The sequence below is a fragment of the Equus caballus genome, chromosome 19 (assembly GCF_041296265.1).
Source record: "Equus caballus isolate H_3958 breed thoroughbred chromosome 19, TB-T2T, whole genome shotgun sequence".
Lineage (NCBI taxonomy): Eukaryota > Metazoa > Chordata > Mammalia > Perissodactyla > Equidae > Equus > Equus caballus.
The window spans coordinates 31,681,923-31,697,204 of record NC_091702.1 but is presented as its reverse complement, the minus strand read 5'-3'; the positions used below and the strand labels follow the sequence as shown (position 1 = coordinate 31,697,204).

The window sequence follows — 15,282 nt, the reverse complement described above, 5'->3', positions numbered from 1 at the left end:
TTGGCACATGAACTTGAGATTAAGAGGTTCAGTATTAAGAGATCCTGTATTAGTTATCTATAGCTGCTTAACAAGTTACCCCAAAACTTAGCAACTTAAAACAACAAACATTTATCATCTCACACAGTTTCTGAGGGTCAGAAATCTGGGAGCAGCTTAGCTGGATGCTTCTGGCTCAGGGTTTCTCATCAGGTGGCAGTTAAGTTGTTGGCCAGAGCTGTAGTCCTCTGAAGGTTCAACTGGGGCTGAAGGATCTACCTCCAAAGTAACACCATGTGTCACACCCATAGTGATGCTCACAACATGACAGTTGGCTTTCTCCAGGGCAAGGGATCCAAGAGAGACAGACTGACCAGCTAATCACAGAAGTGACATACCATCACTTCTGCTCTATCCTATTGGTCACACAGACCACCCCTGGTACAATGTGGGAGGGGACTACACAAGGGTGTGAATACTAGGAGAGGTGGAAATCAATGGGGGCCATTTTGGATGCTGGCTACCCCAGATCCATTGTCAAGGGACACACTATGGAATTATTAGTTTACTTTTGGGGGGAACTCAGGTAAATAAATTCCAGTATGCACACTAAGAAAAGTGGCTTAAGAAGGAATCTATACAAAGGGAAATTGTATAGCCTGCTTCCCCCTCTGCCCCACGTGTAGCACGTCCCCAGGAGAGCAACTTCTCAATCCCTGGTGCTGACAGTCTGTTGACCAGTCGCCTTTCCATGAAGGCTGGTTGTTGTCCCATTGCTCTACAATATTCATTGATATCTTTGTCTCAGGGATTTGTTAACTCTCCTATCCTCTGTCATAATATAATCCAAGGAGATCTGGACCACACAGACAACCACACAGGACATCACACTCATGTGTCATCATATTACATTGATGACATCATGCTAGTTAGACAAGTACAAATCAGTTAATGTGCTGAGACCTTGTAAGACACATGAGTTCCTGGAAGTAGGAGACAAACTCTGTGAAGATTCGGGGATTGACTACTTCAGTGAAGATTTTAGGGACCCAGTGGCTCAAGGGCAGAATATCCTCTCCAAAATAAAACACAAATGTTTTGCATCTTGCATTCTTTCTGCAAAAAAGGAAGCACGGAGCCAGGTAGGCCTCTTTAGGTTCTAGAGGCAACATTCTCCTGCTAGGAAAATTGCTCTGACCAGGGGACATAGAAAGCTATTGGGTTTGAGTGGGGCTAGAGCAGAAAGGGCAGTAAAGTAACTCCAGGCCACAGTGCAGTCAGCCCCGCTGCTTGAGCCAAACAGTCAGGCAGACCTGATGGTGCTGGAGTGTCAGGGGTGGGAAATTGGGCAGTATGGGATTTTTGGAAAACTCCAGTGGGAGAATCATAATGCAGGTCCCAGGCATTCTGGAGCAAGGCCAAGGCCATGCCATTTGCAGCAGAGAAATATATGTCCTTTGAGAAATAGCTCTCAGCATATTACTGGGTCCTAGAACACTTGACCTTGGGACACTAGTTACAATGTATCCAGAATTGTCCATTTTGAGCTGGATTCTGTCAAATCCACTAAGTAATAAAGTCAGACAAGTCTAGCAGTAGTCAATGGTAAGGTGGAAACGGTACCTCCAGAATCAAGCCCTAGCAGGTCCGGAGGGCAAGAATAGGCTCCACGGGCAGGGGGTCCAGACCCCCATGTCACCCAGCAGAGTTGCACCAGTGCCCCTCCCATGGCTTGCACCTAAGTCAGGGGAAGGGGGCATGTAAACAGTTGAAAAAGGAAGAAAGTTCAAATGAGTTTACAGATCGGTTGGCTTGGTATGTGGGTACGAACCAAAACTGGACAGTGGCTGCATTACAGGCACATTCAGAAGTGACCCTGAAAGATGGCAGGGAATAAACACCTTCCTGATGGGCACAGCAGCGAGCAGGGCGCTGGTCATCCACTTTGTATGGAAGGGAAAGTGGCCCAGGGTGAGAAAATACCTGGATTCCTGGACAATGCAGTGGTCTGGTCATCTGGTCAGAGAGGTCTGGAAAGAAAAGGAAGGGAAGATCAGAGACAAAGAGGTCTGGGATAGAAGCCTGTGGATGACATATTAGAGTAGGCATAAAGTGTGCAGATTTTTGCATCACGTAAATGTTTACTAGAAACATCCGCCATGGAAGAGTCACTGAAGGACCAGGTCAACAAGATGACTCAGCCAGTCGAGTTAGCTAGCCTTTGTCGAGTCCACAACAGAATTTGCACAATGGGCATCTGAATGGCGAGAGCATGATGGCAGAGACAGAGGCTAAGTATGGACCCAACAGCATCATCTCCTACTTTCCAACGCCAGTCTAGCTATTGAAAATTAAAACCACAATGACCTACCATTCCGCAACCTCCAAAATGACTAAAATTAAAGAGACTGGCAATACCAAGTGTTAATGAGGAACTACCATTTATCGCTGGCAGGAGAATAAAATGATACAACCATTTTAGAAAAACTTTTTGGCAGTTTCTCATAAACTCAAACACATAACTCTCCCAAGGCTTGGCAAACTTTTCTATAAAGAGCAAGATAGTAAACATTTTAGGTCTCATGGGCCAGTTTCTATGCAGCTAGTCAACTCTGCTGTTATAGCATGAAAGTAGCCATGGACAATACATAAACAAATGGGCATGGCTGTATTCCACCAAACTTCCTTTACAAAAACAGGAGGCCAGACCATGAACCTCTGTCCTATTAAACAGAAACTTGACAACTCGGTATATGTGCGCGAAAAATGAGTACATGTGTCCACAGACAGAGGTGAGAAAAAATACTCATAGCAGATTCATTCATAACCACTCAGAACTGGAAACAATCCAATGGCCATCATCAGGAGAAAGGATAAAAACATTGTGGGATTTTTGTGTAACGAAATACACACATCAAAAATGAAATTCAAAAACATTATGCTGAGTAAAGGAAGTCTACCAGGGAAGTGCACATTCTGTGTATCAGTTACCTTTGACTGTGTAACAAATTGCTCCAAAACTTAGTAGCTTAAAAGGGCAACTATTTATTTAGTTCATGATTCTGTAGATCAGCTGTATGGCCTGGGCTTGGTGGGGCTGTTCTTCTGCTCTTGGCCAGATGATCAGGCATCTGCAGTCAATGGTTGAGTTAGTTGGTGCTGGCTGGTGAAACTACAAATTTATGTGAAACGCCAAGGAGAGATGACTGTGTTAAAAGCACCAAGAGGATGCAGTCAGCAAAGTCCGAACTTCAGGAAATTGTAGAACAAACTATCTAAATCATTTAAAAAAAAACAGTCAAGGGATTTAAAATTGAGATTGAGAGACCTACAGATTGGTAGAATCATAAGAAAGGTATCAACTAACTGTAAAGTTTGGACATTTTTGGAAGCTGGTTCAAACAAATTGCAAAAATTTAAAAACTTTTTAAAAAGAAGGAAAAAATACTTATGAAACAATTAGAGAAACTTGAACACTGACTATATTTGATAATATTAAGCAATTCTTGCTAAATTTGTAGATGTGATTATGATATGTGGGTTATGCTTTTGTAAAAAAGTTATTACTTTTGGATTTATACATATTGAAATATTTCTGGATGAAATTAAATGATGGTTGGAATTTTCTTCAAAATAATCTGGTAGGAGGTGGTGGTGGGTGGAATTTAGATGAAAAGGATTAAACATGAGTTGATAGTTGTTGAAACTAGGTAATGGGAACGGGGTTTATTATATAATTCTATATACTTTTGTAAATGTTAAAAATTTTTCCATAATATAATGTTTTTAAAACCAGGAGAGAAAAACTTAGATGTGTGGGAAAAAATATACTTTCTTTGCTAGATGTGGTGTCTGCTGCAATGGCAGGAACCACTGCAACCTTCTTCTGAGACTGAAAATGGCAGAACAAGACGGAAAGCACCTGTCTGCATCCTTGATGCTATTTGAACTATTGAGTTAACAAGTCCTGGAAATAACCTATCTTCTATCTTTATCATGTGAGGTAACAAGGTTTCCCCCTTTTTAGTTGGGAGTTCTGTGACTTACAGGCAAAAACATCCTAACTGATATGGGGAGTAAGAAATGTGTAGGACTGCCAAGATCCTAGTGGTGAAATCAAATGGTGAGACTGACGATGAGAAAAACATTTGAGCCTTTTGCAGTGATTGGAAAACTGAACTGGTATACAATGGCTTTCAGTATTACTGAGCCTTCCTCTATTTTACTAAATGGATTTTCAGAAGTCTAGAGAGACCTAGAGGACTTCCATTTTTTTGAGGAATTTATTCTCTTTATTTAGGAAGGCCAAAACCATGTTTAAAAAATTGTAGTATATGTTGACATGTAACATTGTAGTAAAGGTTGACATGTAACAAAATAACACTTTTAACATAAAGATTCCAATGCAAAATTATGGCTATTCACAAGATAATTGCAAGATATAAATAAAGTCTTAATTCACGGTGACCTGTAGGGAGTGTGGTCCAGCACTGAGGCACAGGTTCAAATTTCATTCTGATCACTATCGCTATAACTATATGGGTGAATTCATTTGGAGAGGGTCTAAATTTCAGAACTTTTTTGACTGGAAAGTCCAGATTTATAGCCCTCTTGAACCTCCTGGTCTTTCCTATGATGAGCCTGAGAGTAAGTCACATGTATGTGGCACTTTGCAGTTTGCTAAGGTCATTTGATATAACTCTTAATCTTCACAACAACCCTATGAGATAACATATATACAGGGCTTCTGTGTATGGTTATGCAAGCTGTGCACTGCACTAGAGTTCTGGGTTGAGGGGGATTGTGGTGAATGAAATCCAGCCAGCCCTATACTCCATCACCATGCTGTGTGCGCTGTCCTGGGTCTGCCTCTACCAAGAGGAAGAGGAACCTTCATCTAATTTGCCCAAAGGTACTTGGGCAAACAGCAGCCCTGATGAAATAGCACATATTTAATCTTACTTATTGCCATTAAAAAGCATTTCAAAATCCTATAATGCCATAGGGGGTCATCCCTTTGTGCCCAAGTTTTATCCTAGACATACCTAATGAACTCCCAAGAAGCTACCGTGCTGCTTTACGCTTCTGTTGGAGCAAATGAGAAGACAATGGATCAATACAGTAACTGCCCTCACCCGCAAAACGGGAGCTAATCGTGCCTGTTCGAAACAGTATCAACGGCTGGAGTTACAGAGAACACAGCAAACCAGCTTCCTCCGCTTCCACTTCCTCTCCTCATATTTGTTTTAATTGGTTTAAACATTACTTATTGTCAAAGCCACGCCTGTTCCTTGTACAACTTTGCAAGCTACAGCAAATTGTTATGAAGTGATGGTGAGGAGGAATGGTGGAAAATCAATCATAATTCTACCTCTCAGAGACAGGTCATTTGGAAGGTTAAAAAAACATTTATAGTGAAGAAACCTGGCAGACACCAACTTAACCAAGCAATAATGTGTGATACAAGGTTTTCTTTTGCTATAAAAGGCATTATTGGAACAACTGGTGAAATGTGAATCAGGTCTGTAGAATAAGTAATAGTATTTTATCAATGCTGATTTCTCGATTTGATCATTGTTCTTTGCATAGTAAAAGAATCTCTTGTTTTTGGAAATACACACAGAAGCAGTTAGGAGTAAAAAAGGGCATCATGTCTGCGATTTACTCGCAAATTGTTCCAAAATAAAAATGTGAGTGCATGGGTTTGTGTGAGTGTGAGTATGTGTATACATACATATGTGTAGGTATATACATATATATATGTATGTATGTATGTATATGGTCAGAAAAAGACTGATAAAGCAAATGTGGTGAAATACAAACATCTGGGAAATCTAGGTGAAGGATACTGGTCTTGCAACTTTTCTGTAAGTCTAAAGCTACATCAAAACAAAATGTTTAAAAATTATGTAATTTGGAATAGCTAATACAGGCCTGTGATATCAAATTCAAAAGATGCAAATGGGTGTATAAGAAAAGTCTCCATCCTATCTGTGTCCTGGAGCCAACAACATTTCTTTCTTAGAGGTTATCTCTGCGTACGTAAGGTTATGTGTTCTTTCTCCTATTTTTACACAGATGATGGAATGATAACCACAGTTCTGCATGGTGGTTTTTTCACTTATCAATATATCTTAATATATGAATATGTATAGCGCTGTTTCATGCTTCTTTAGTGACTGCATAGTAACCCGTTGTATATGTTCATGACATTTATTTAACTAGTCTCTTTCAATCAGTCTACTATTTCCAACAATTCTACAACAAATTTCCCTAATCAGACATCATTTCAAACATCTATGACTATATCTTTAGGTGACTTCCAAGAAATAGCTTTGCTGGGTCAAAGAGTTTGTGAGTTTGCAATTTTAATAAGTATTGCCAAAGTACTCAGCATAATGCTTGTGCCCATTTTTACTCACAACAGTAAAGCATAATAACATTCTCACTAATTACAGTGTACAGTTAAACTTTTCGATATTTGCTAATATGATAGGTGAAGTATGGTGTATCATTATAGTTTTAATTTGTATTTCTCTGATTTGGTGTGAGGTTAAGTGCCTTTTATATTTATTTATATTGGCTATTCTTTGAACTCATATTCTTTTTTTTCTTTATATTTGTTAGTTCCCTCCCACTCCTGGCTTTATTGAGGTATAAACATAAAATTTTATATATTTAAAGTGTGCAATGTGATGATCTACATTGATTTACCGATATACTGTGGAATGATTCCCGCAACCAGTTAGCTAACACACCCATTCCCTCACATAGTTACTTTGTGTGTGTGTGTGTGTGTGGTGAAAACACGTAAAATCTACTCTCTCAGCAAATTTGAAGTATGCAACACAGTATTATCAACTATAGTCATCATGCTGTATATTAGATCCCCAGAATTTATTCATCTTATAGCTGAAAGTTTATACCCTTTGACAGCATCTACCTATTTCCTTTTCCCCCACCCTTCAGCTCCTGGTAACCACCATTCTACTCTCTGTTTCTATGAGTTTGACAGTTTTTTTAGATTCCATATATCAGTGAACTCGTACAGCATTTGTCTTGTTCTGTCTGGCTCATTTCCCTTAGCATGGCCTCCAGTTTCATCCATGTTGTTGCAAATGGCAGGATTTCTTTCTTTCTCACGACTGAATAATATTCTATTGTGTGTATGTGTGTATACATATATCTATATGTGGTATATATATCTATATGTGGTATATCTATGTCTATATCTATCTATCTATCTATCTATATATACTACATTTTCTTTATCCATTCATCTGTCAATGGACACTTAGGTTGTTTCCATATCCTGGCTACTGTGAATAACACTACAATGAACATGGCAGTGCAGATATCACTTCAAGATGCTGATTTTGTTTCCTTCAGATATGTACTGGATGCTGGATCATATGGTAGATCTATTTTTAATTTTGAAGAATCTCCATCCTGTTTTCCACAGTGGCTGCACCAATTTACATTCCCACCAACAGTGCTCAAGGATTCCCTTTTTATCTTCACAAGACTTATCTTGTTATCCTAACAAAGGTGAGGCGGTATCTCATTGCGGTGTTTTTTTTTTTTTAAGATTTTATTTTTTTTCCTTCTTCTCCCCAAAGGCCCCCAGTACATAGTTGTACATTCTTCGTTGTGGGTCCTTCTAGTTGTGGTATGTGGCACGCTGCCTCAGCGTGGCCTGATGAGCAGTGCCATGTCCGCACCCAGGATTCGAACCAACGAAACACTGGGCCGCCTGCAGCGGAGTGTGCGAACTTAACCACTCGGCCACGGGGCCAGACCCTCATCGTGGTTTTGATTTGCTTTTCCCCATGATTAGTGATGCTGAGCGCCTTTTCATGTAGGTATTGGCCATTTGTATGTCTTCTTTGGAAAAATATCTATTCAGATCCTTTGCCAATTTTTGAATTGGATTATTTGTTTTTTGCTATTGAGTTGTATGAGTTCCTTATGTATTTTAGATATTAACTCATTATCAGATATGTGGCTTGCAAATATTTTCTCCCATTCCATAGGTTGCCTTTTCACTTTTTTGATTATTTTCTTTGCTGTGCAGAAGCTTTTTAGCTTGATGTAGTCCCACTGGTTTATTTTTGCTTTTGTTGCCTTTGCTTTTGGTGTCATATCTAAAAAATCATTATCAAGACCAATGTCAAAGAGCTTTTCTCTGTTTTCTTCTAGTGGTGTAAGACACGGGTCCAATTTTATTCTTTTGCACATGTATATCCAGTTTCCCCAACAGCATTTATTGCAGAGACTATCCTTTCCCCACTGTGTGTTCTTGGTACCCTGTCAAAGGTAAGTTGATTGTATATTTGTGGGTTTATTTCTGGGCTCTCTATTCTGTTCCATTGGTCTTCTCATATTCTTTGATGATTTTCTCTTGTATTATAGATCTTTTTTCTTATCAATTTGTAGGAGTCATTTATATATTAAGAAAAGTAGCCCTTCATCTGTGATAAGTTATAAAATTATTCCCACTTTACTGTTTGTCTTTTGCTATATGTATGTTTTGCTGTGCAGATTTTTAAAAATTTTTGTATAGTTCAATTTATCAATTCTTTTTACGTTATAGTTTCTGAGTATTGTGTTACACTTAGAAAAACTTTCCCTACTCTAAGATCTCAGATGATGTCTTCTGGAACTTTTATACTTTCATCTTTTAAAGTTAACCTTTTAAATATATTTGGAACTTATTTTGGTATTAGGTATGAGGAGCAAGTAGAGATTCAACATTTTTACCCAGAAGGCTAGCCGCTTGTTCCAATAACTTTGCTTGAATTATTGAGTCTAAAAATCTAGAATGAATGTTGAATTTTAGCAAAGACTTGTTAAGCATCTATGAATATGATAGTATTTTTTCTCTTTTAAACTATTAGTAAGATCAATTAATTATATTAATACAGAATCATCCTTACATTTCTGGAGTAAACCTTACTCAGTCACCGTGTATTATTCTTTTCATATGCTACTGAATATTTTAGTTAATAATTTATTTTGGATTTTTCCATTGATATTCATAAATCAAGTTGGTCTATAGTTGTCAGAATGTGTGTGCACATGCACTATCTTTGTTAGATTTTGGTATCCATGTTATGCTCACTTCATAAAAAGAATTAGGAAGATTTCCATTTTTTCTGTGCTCTGGGACAGAAAAATAGCACTGGAATCAACTACTCTTTACCATTCGGGTGGAGTTTCCCTGTGAGACAAGGTGGGTCATGTGCTTTGGGGGTGGAGGTGAAGGTGGAAGTGAGGGTAGGAGGAAAGACAGTTCTTTGATAATAATATTCTCTAGTTCTTGCATGGTAATAGTTTGATTAGATTCTCTCTCTCTTCCAGGATCTATTTTGGTAAATTGTATTTTCTTGTAATATCATCCATTTCATCCAGGTTTTCGGTTTATTTGCTTACAGTTGAGCAAAATTAGCCTCTTACAAATCTATAATTTGTTTTCTATATCTAAGATTTTTTTCCTACTTATGTTTTTTATCATGGCAAGTGTTCATTTCCCCACTTTCTTCTGATTAGATTAGTTAACCATTTTATTAGTTTTTTCCTGAACCCCTGGATTTATTAGTCCTTTGATATGTTTTAATTCATTAATTTCTTCTTTTATCTCTACTAGTTTCTTTATTCTGTATTCCCTATGTTTATTTTCGTATTTTTTTCCAACCTTGAATTAGCTAGAAAATATATACTTTATGCTAAATATGCTTTTTTCACTATGAATTTTTCTATGAGCTCTGCTTTAGCTATATCAAATAAACATCTACACGTAGCGTTTTCATTATCTTTATTTTCTAGATAATCTGCAATTTCAGTTTTGACTTCTCTTTTTCCCAATCACTAAAACACTTTTTCAAAAGCTCAGAAGGTTTTTAAATTTTTATTTTAGTTACTTATATTACTTTATCTTTTCTTCATTTTTGAGAACACTAGAAATTTTGTATCTTACTTTCCATCCTATTTGCCTCTTTCCCCATAACTCCGCCTCCCCCACTTTCTGGCGGTTTTAATGAGGATCACAGTGTTCTTCGCCGTGAAGCTCAACAAGAACGAAGGAACCCTGGGGGCCAAGAGAAGAAACAGCGATCCTGAACCAGTGGGTCTGACGAAGGCTGAGGTCTGCGCCATGCTCTCCCCGCGGGGGCGCTGAACCCAAGGTGCTGAGGAGGCGGGGACCACACCCCCTCGGGCACGCGGCCCGATTGGCCAATCGCCGCCACCAAATCCCTGCTCTGTTCTTTGATTGGTTTGGATGGAGACGCCCCCATCGCACTAGGAGCGGCCTATTGCTTGGCTTTGACCTGGACGGTGGCCGGCGGAGGACAAGCGGCTTGCGGAGCGGAGGAAAGGTTTTGCAGTGTGTGAGACGCATCCGGTGTACCTGCGAGTCAAAGACCTGCGGGGCTCCAGGGACATGGCGGCGGCCTCTGCGGTGTCGGTGCTGCTGGTGGCGGCGGGGAGGAGCCGGTGGCAGCGTGTCCCGAGGCTGCTGCCGCCGCCGAGGTAACAGTGGGTGGAGGGGCGGTGGATCAGTGTCTGTGGACTCGTGCGCGCCGGGCAAGGTTCGGAGGTTTGCAGGTCGAGGGGGAGGAGAAGAGGACAGGAGGACAAGCCAGCCCTTTTCGGGGGGGTCTGCTTTCAGTCTCAGCATCGAGAAGGAGACGTCTCCACACCCAGCCGTTCTTTTTCTTCCCTCTTCCCCACCTCCAGCCTTCAGCGCTCCGTTTGCCTCTATTTTTCCATTTATGAGAAGCGGGGGAGGAGTGGAGCTGGGCCTACCTTCTCCGTGCTCCCCTGGCCCTAGGGGCTCGAGTAACGCTGTGCAGCTCCCAACAGTTTACTTTGTGCGCTCCCTGCCTTCCCTGTGTGGGGAGAGTTGTTGCAGTCCCGGTTCTGGTGAAACCCAAAGGGGTCAGCGACTTGCCCAGGGTGACACAAGTGTTAAGAAATGGACCCAGGACGCCCTCAAGCCCCTTTCGGTTCGGCTATCCCCCATCAGGTGTCCAGTACAGAGAAACACTCCTGGAGTTCTTTCTCATTGTTGGAATGAATCAAGTTAATAAAAGCAAATTTACCTTCCAGAGGGCTAAGTTGTTTTGTCAAAAGCTCTGTATGCAAGTTTGAGCAAAGCTACCAGATGTCTCCAGCTAACCTGACACCAGATCAGTTTCACATTTTGATGATGTTTGATAATGTGATAATGTTTGGCAGTGAAGACACCCCCGTGATTCCAGGTAGCAGGCTTCTCTGTCTTCCTTTGCTTCATCATCAGCCTCCTCCATCATTCTGGAAAGACAGTTTTGCTTAGTGCTGAAGGGCACAGATTCTGCAGTCAGAAGGCAGGGGTCTCAGCTTTGCTACTCCCTAGAGGTGTGAGCAACCTTGCACACGTTACTTAATATCTCTATGCTTCAATTTCCCAACCTAGAGGGGCTGATGGTACTTGTACCTACAGGAGGTAATATTATCATCTTGGGTTGTGCAAATTGAATTAATACACGGAAAGAGGCTGAAACAGAATCTGGCGCATGTGAATCAATCCATAGATGTGGCCTTGGCAGAGTCAACCATTTAGATCAAGTTTTTTGTTTGCTTTTATTTTCCACAAGTTATTGTAGACGCCTTGGATTTTCAGTTACTTAATTGTAGGACTTGCCTCGAGCAAAATAAGACAGTTAGTGACAGCAGTGTTAGGGCTGTTCTCTTTCTCCTGATTTTTCTTTTGAGTTTCCAGGTTCTTCAGGACAGTACACAGATACATTTTCTCTCTCTTCCCTCTTCTTCTCAAGTCTTAGCTATTGTGTATAGAACTGTTCTCAAGTAGCTGTCACCCTGGAAAATTTTAGAGTTATTAATGGCATATAGAATTTAAAATTTCATCAGTATAGGGGGTGTTTACATTTTGTTTTGTATCATGATTCTTTAGTAATTCAGAGAAAAGAATCTGTAGTAGGGGAATTTTAGAAATGAGAATATTCTGGTATAGGAGTGACCTTGAATCAGGGTGGAATTATCTCATGGAAGGAACTTAATCTTGTTTTTCAAAACTTTGTTTTAAGTTGTTGCTTCGACAATGGTGAAAAATGGAATAGACCAATCAGAACATTGTTGGGATATAGGATGATAGATAAGTGGTAGGTATGTGTGTAGTTGTCTGTCTGTCTTGACTAGAAAATGGCAGAAGCAAACTTTAGGTCAGCAATGGCCTTGAAATTTAGAGTCTTAAGCTGGATTTACCAAGAAGCAGCCGTTTTATAGACACATCTGTCCAGGACAGGCCTTAAATCTTAATCAGAAACCTATCTGAAGAGTGTGATGGGAAGATGCTATGAACTAGAAAATACCTTATAAAGATCAGGAGAGTTGATCCCCCTCCTGAAACATCAAGAAAGTGAGGTCAGCTGAATTGGAAAGATGTGGGGAAGCAGTAGCCTCTTGAGGAGCCCGTCTTGTGGAACTCAAGCACCAGAGCTGTGGGTCTTCCCAGCAGCCCTCCGTGGATGGCGACATCTGGTTGAATGTCCATCATAGGGCAATGAGTGTATAGATCCACCAATGTCATCTGCCCCAGTGAAATGCTAGTCCTGTTCAGTTACACAGTTATAAACATAGTGTGTATGTAGACATACATACATAGTTACGTAGTATCTCATGTACATCATTTATGCTTTTTGTCTGCTTTGTAAAGGATCAAAAATGGTTAGTCCTTTATAAGCATAGTTTTACCAAATCTTGCAGATATGGACAGTCCTTTATAAGCATAGTTTTACCAAATCTTGCAGATATGGACGGAAGAGACTAAGATGCAATTGCATCAGCAGTTTCTCTGTTTCCCAGTATATTTTTAGCTGACACCTAATATCATTATACTTTTTTGTTCCTGAAGTGAATCTGGCCTGCTTTCTGTCAACCTTTCGTTAAAGTTTCAGTGTTAAACTATTGTATCAATAGGTATCATGGAAGTTAAAAATTGTTTTAGACCTTAATGGACTTCTAACGAGTTAAGACGCCTCAAACAAGTGTTCAGAACTAGTTATGTATGTCTGGTTAAGTGTTGATTGTAGGTGTCAAACAGCCTCCCTGTTTTCTCTGTTTCTCATTAATACAAGGATTCAGACTAAAATTGTATACTTTTAAAACTGGGAGGTATCTTCAAGATCACCTCTTGTAGGCTCCTCTCTTGTGTGAGGACACTGAAACTTGAGTTGTAAAGCAAAAATTCGTTATTGAGAGTGAAAAAATCTTGTATATTATCATGGTTTGGTGCCCTTCAAAGCTCAACCCCCTCCTACAAAACCTTATTCCTTAGTATTTAAGTTTTCTCATTAGGGAGTGGTGATGAAAAAAAGATTGAAAAACCCTGATGTAAGGTGACTTGCTGCAGTCACCGGAGCTGGCCAGTGGGGGGCTGTTCTGGCTGCACAGCCAGCATTCTTTCTGCTGCCCTTGCTCAGCTCCTTCCCTTTACTCCTCTGGGCTGAATTATTCAAACCTGTCTTGTCCGAGGTTGAATTAGATTGGTATTTTTCAAACTGTAGTTTGACCAGCATTTTTTATTTAATAAAATGGAGTAGAACAGAAAGTATCAACATGCAGAGAAGGTCTCCTTTTATGAAACTTCTGTTTTGTTATATACTCGGTTGTGAAGTCACATACAGTGTTTACTTGGGATACAAGTCAAAAAAGTTTGAAAAAAGCTGAACTGGATGATCTTGAAGTACCTTGGCTTTCTCCTCGTCGAGGACTCTGTGGTCACGTGATAGCCTCAGGGGCAAGCAGGTGAAGTGTTCCATTCAAAGACACGTGCCAGGGAGAACAGCCAGAACTGGAACTTCTGATTTCTAGATTAGTTTTCTTTCCACAAAGAAAGTCTTGTTACATCACTTTGTAGGCTTAAGGTCTAACTAAGATCATATCTGGACTTGGTTTCCAGTTTTTACAAATTTAGATTGTTTCGAAAGATCAATGACTGATCTTGCATGTCCTGTTTAATTCTGATTCCGTTTGGATTCATTTTATAGGAGAGGGCCTTGGAAGCAAAGAACCGTGAAGTATGCCACAACCACAGGTACTGGCTGTCTTTGTTGTACTATTTGGCTTTGCTTCACATTGCGAACTAAGAAAGGGAAATGTTTAATCCGGTAATTTGTGTATAATAGAATTAATCCTCATATACTTTTGAAGTTTTGGATTTTCATGATAATTTCTTTAGTAAGTATTGAGTCACGGTTTTTACTTTTATGTCAAATCTCTCTTGCTATTTAGTCTAAAATACATAGGGAAGTAAGCCTGGCAGCCCCTGTGACCTGTGGCAACTCTTGAGCTCTGTAGACCCCTATTGAAAAACATGGTTTTAAATTATATAAAACCTTATTTTTCGAGAAAAATAACTGTTATCAACTGTGAAAGAACATTTATTTCATGTGTGATGATGGAAGTGCATTTTATATAGTCATACAATAGCATCTCACTATAGCGCTGATGCCAGTGAACTGTGCAATATTCATTTATGTTGCAAGAGGACCACACGTCCCTGAGCTCAGAGCGGTAGAAGCAGTGGAGCAGAGTGTCTCCGAGCTCAGATTCTGGAGTGAAGCTAACCTGGGTTCAAATCCTGGATCCACCATTTCTTTTTTTTTTTTTTTTTGAGGAAGACTAGCCCTGAGCTAACTACTGCCAATCCTCTTCTTTTTGTTGAGGAAGCCTGGCCCTGAGCTCACATCCGTGCCCGTCTTTCTCTACTTTATATGTGGGACGCCTCCCACAGCATGGCGTGTCAATCGGTGCCATGTCTGCACCCGGGATCCGAACCAGCAAACCCTGGGTCGCCGAGAAGGGGAATGTGCGAACTTAACTTCTGCGCCACCAGGCCGGCCCCCATCATTTCTTTTAGCTGTATAATTTCAGGAAAGTAACATCTCTTTCTATCTTAATTTCTTCATCTTTAAAATTGGGATGATAATAATAATAGTATCTACTTCATAGGATTATTGTGAGGATTTAAATCCAGATTGAATATTTAGCACAAATCATGGGGCATAGAAAGTACAGGGGCCGGCCTGGTGGCGCAGCGGTTAAGTTCGCACATTCCGCTTCTCAGTGGCCCGGGGTTTGCCAGTTCAGGTCCCGGGTGTGGATATGGCACCAATTGGCACGCCATGCTGTGATAGGCGTCCCACATATAAAGTAGAGGAAGATAGGCACAGATGTGAGCTCAGGGCCAAGCTTCCTCAGCAAAAAAGAGGAGGACTGGCAGTAGTTAGCTCAGGGCTAATC

The 15,282-nt window shown here is 40.3% G+C and overlaps 1 protein-coding gene across 1 annotated transcript in view; it reads left to right on the top strand.

Annotated features, from left to right (window-relative positions):
* Positions 1 to 7,368: 7,368 nt before the first annotated feature.
* MCCC1 (methylcrotonyl-CoA carboxylase subunit 1) overlaps positions 7,369 to 15,282 on the top strand; it is a 60,901-nt gene continuing 52,987 nt past the window's right edge. Inside the window, exons 1-3 of the mRNA XM_001915596.5 lie at positions 7,369 to 7,527; positions 8,179 to 10,509; positions 14,028 to 14,074. Of these exons, the coding sequence (XP_001915631.1) occupies positions 10,421 to 10,509; positions 14,028 to 14,074 (136 nt within the window). The 5' untranslated portion in view covers positions 7,369 to 7,527; positions 8,179 to 10,420. The remainder of the gene's footprint in view (positions 7,528 to 8,178; positions 10,510 to 14,027; positions 14,075 to 15,282) is intronic.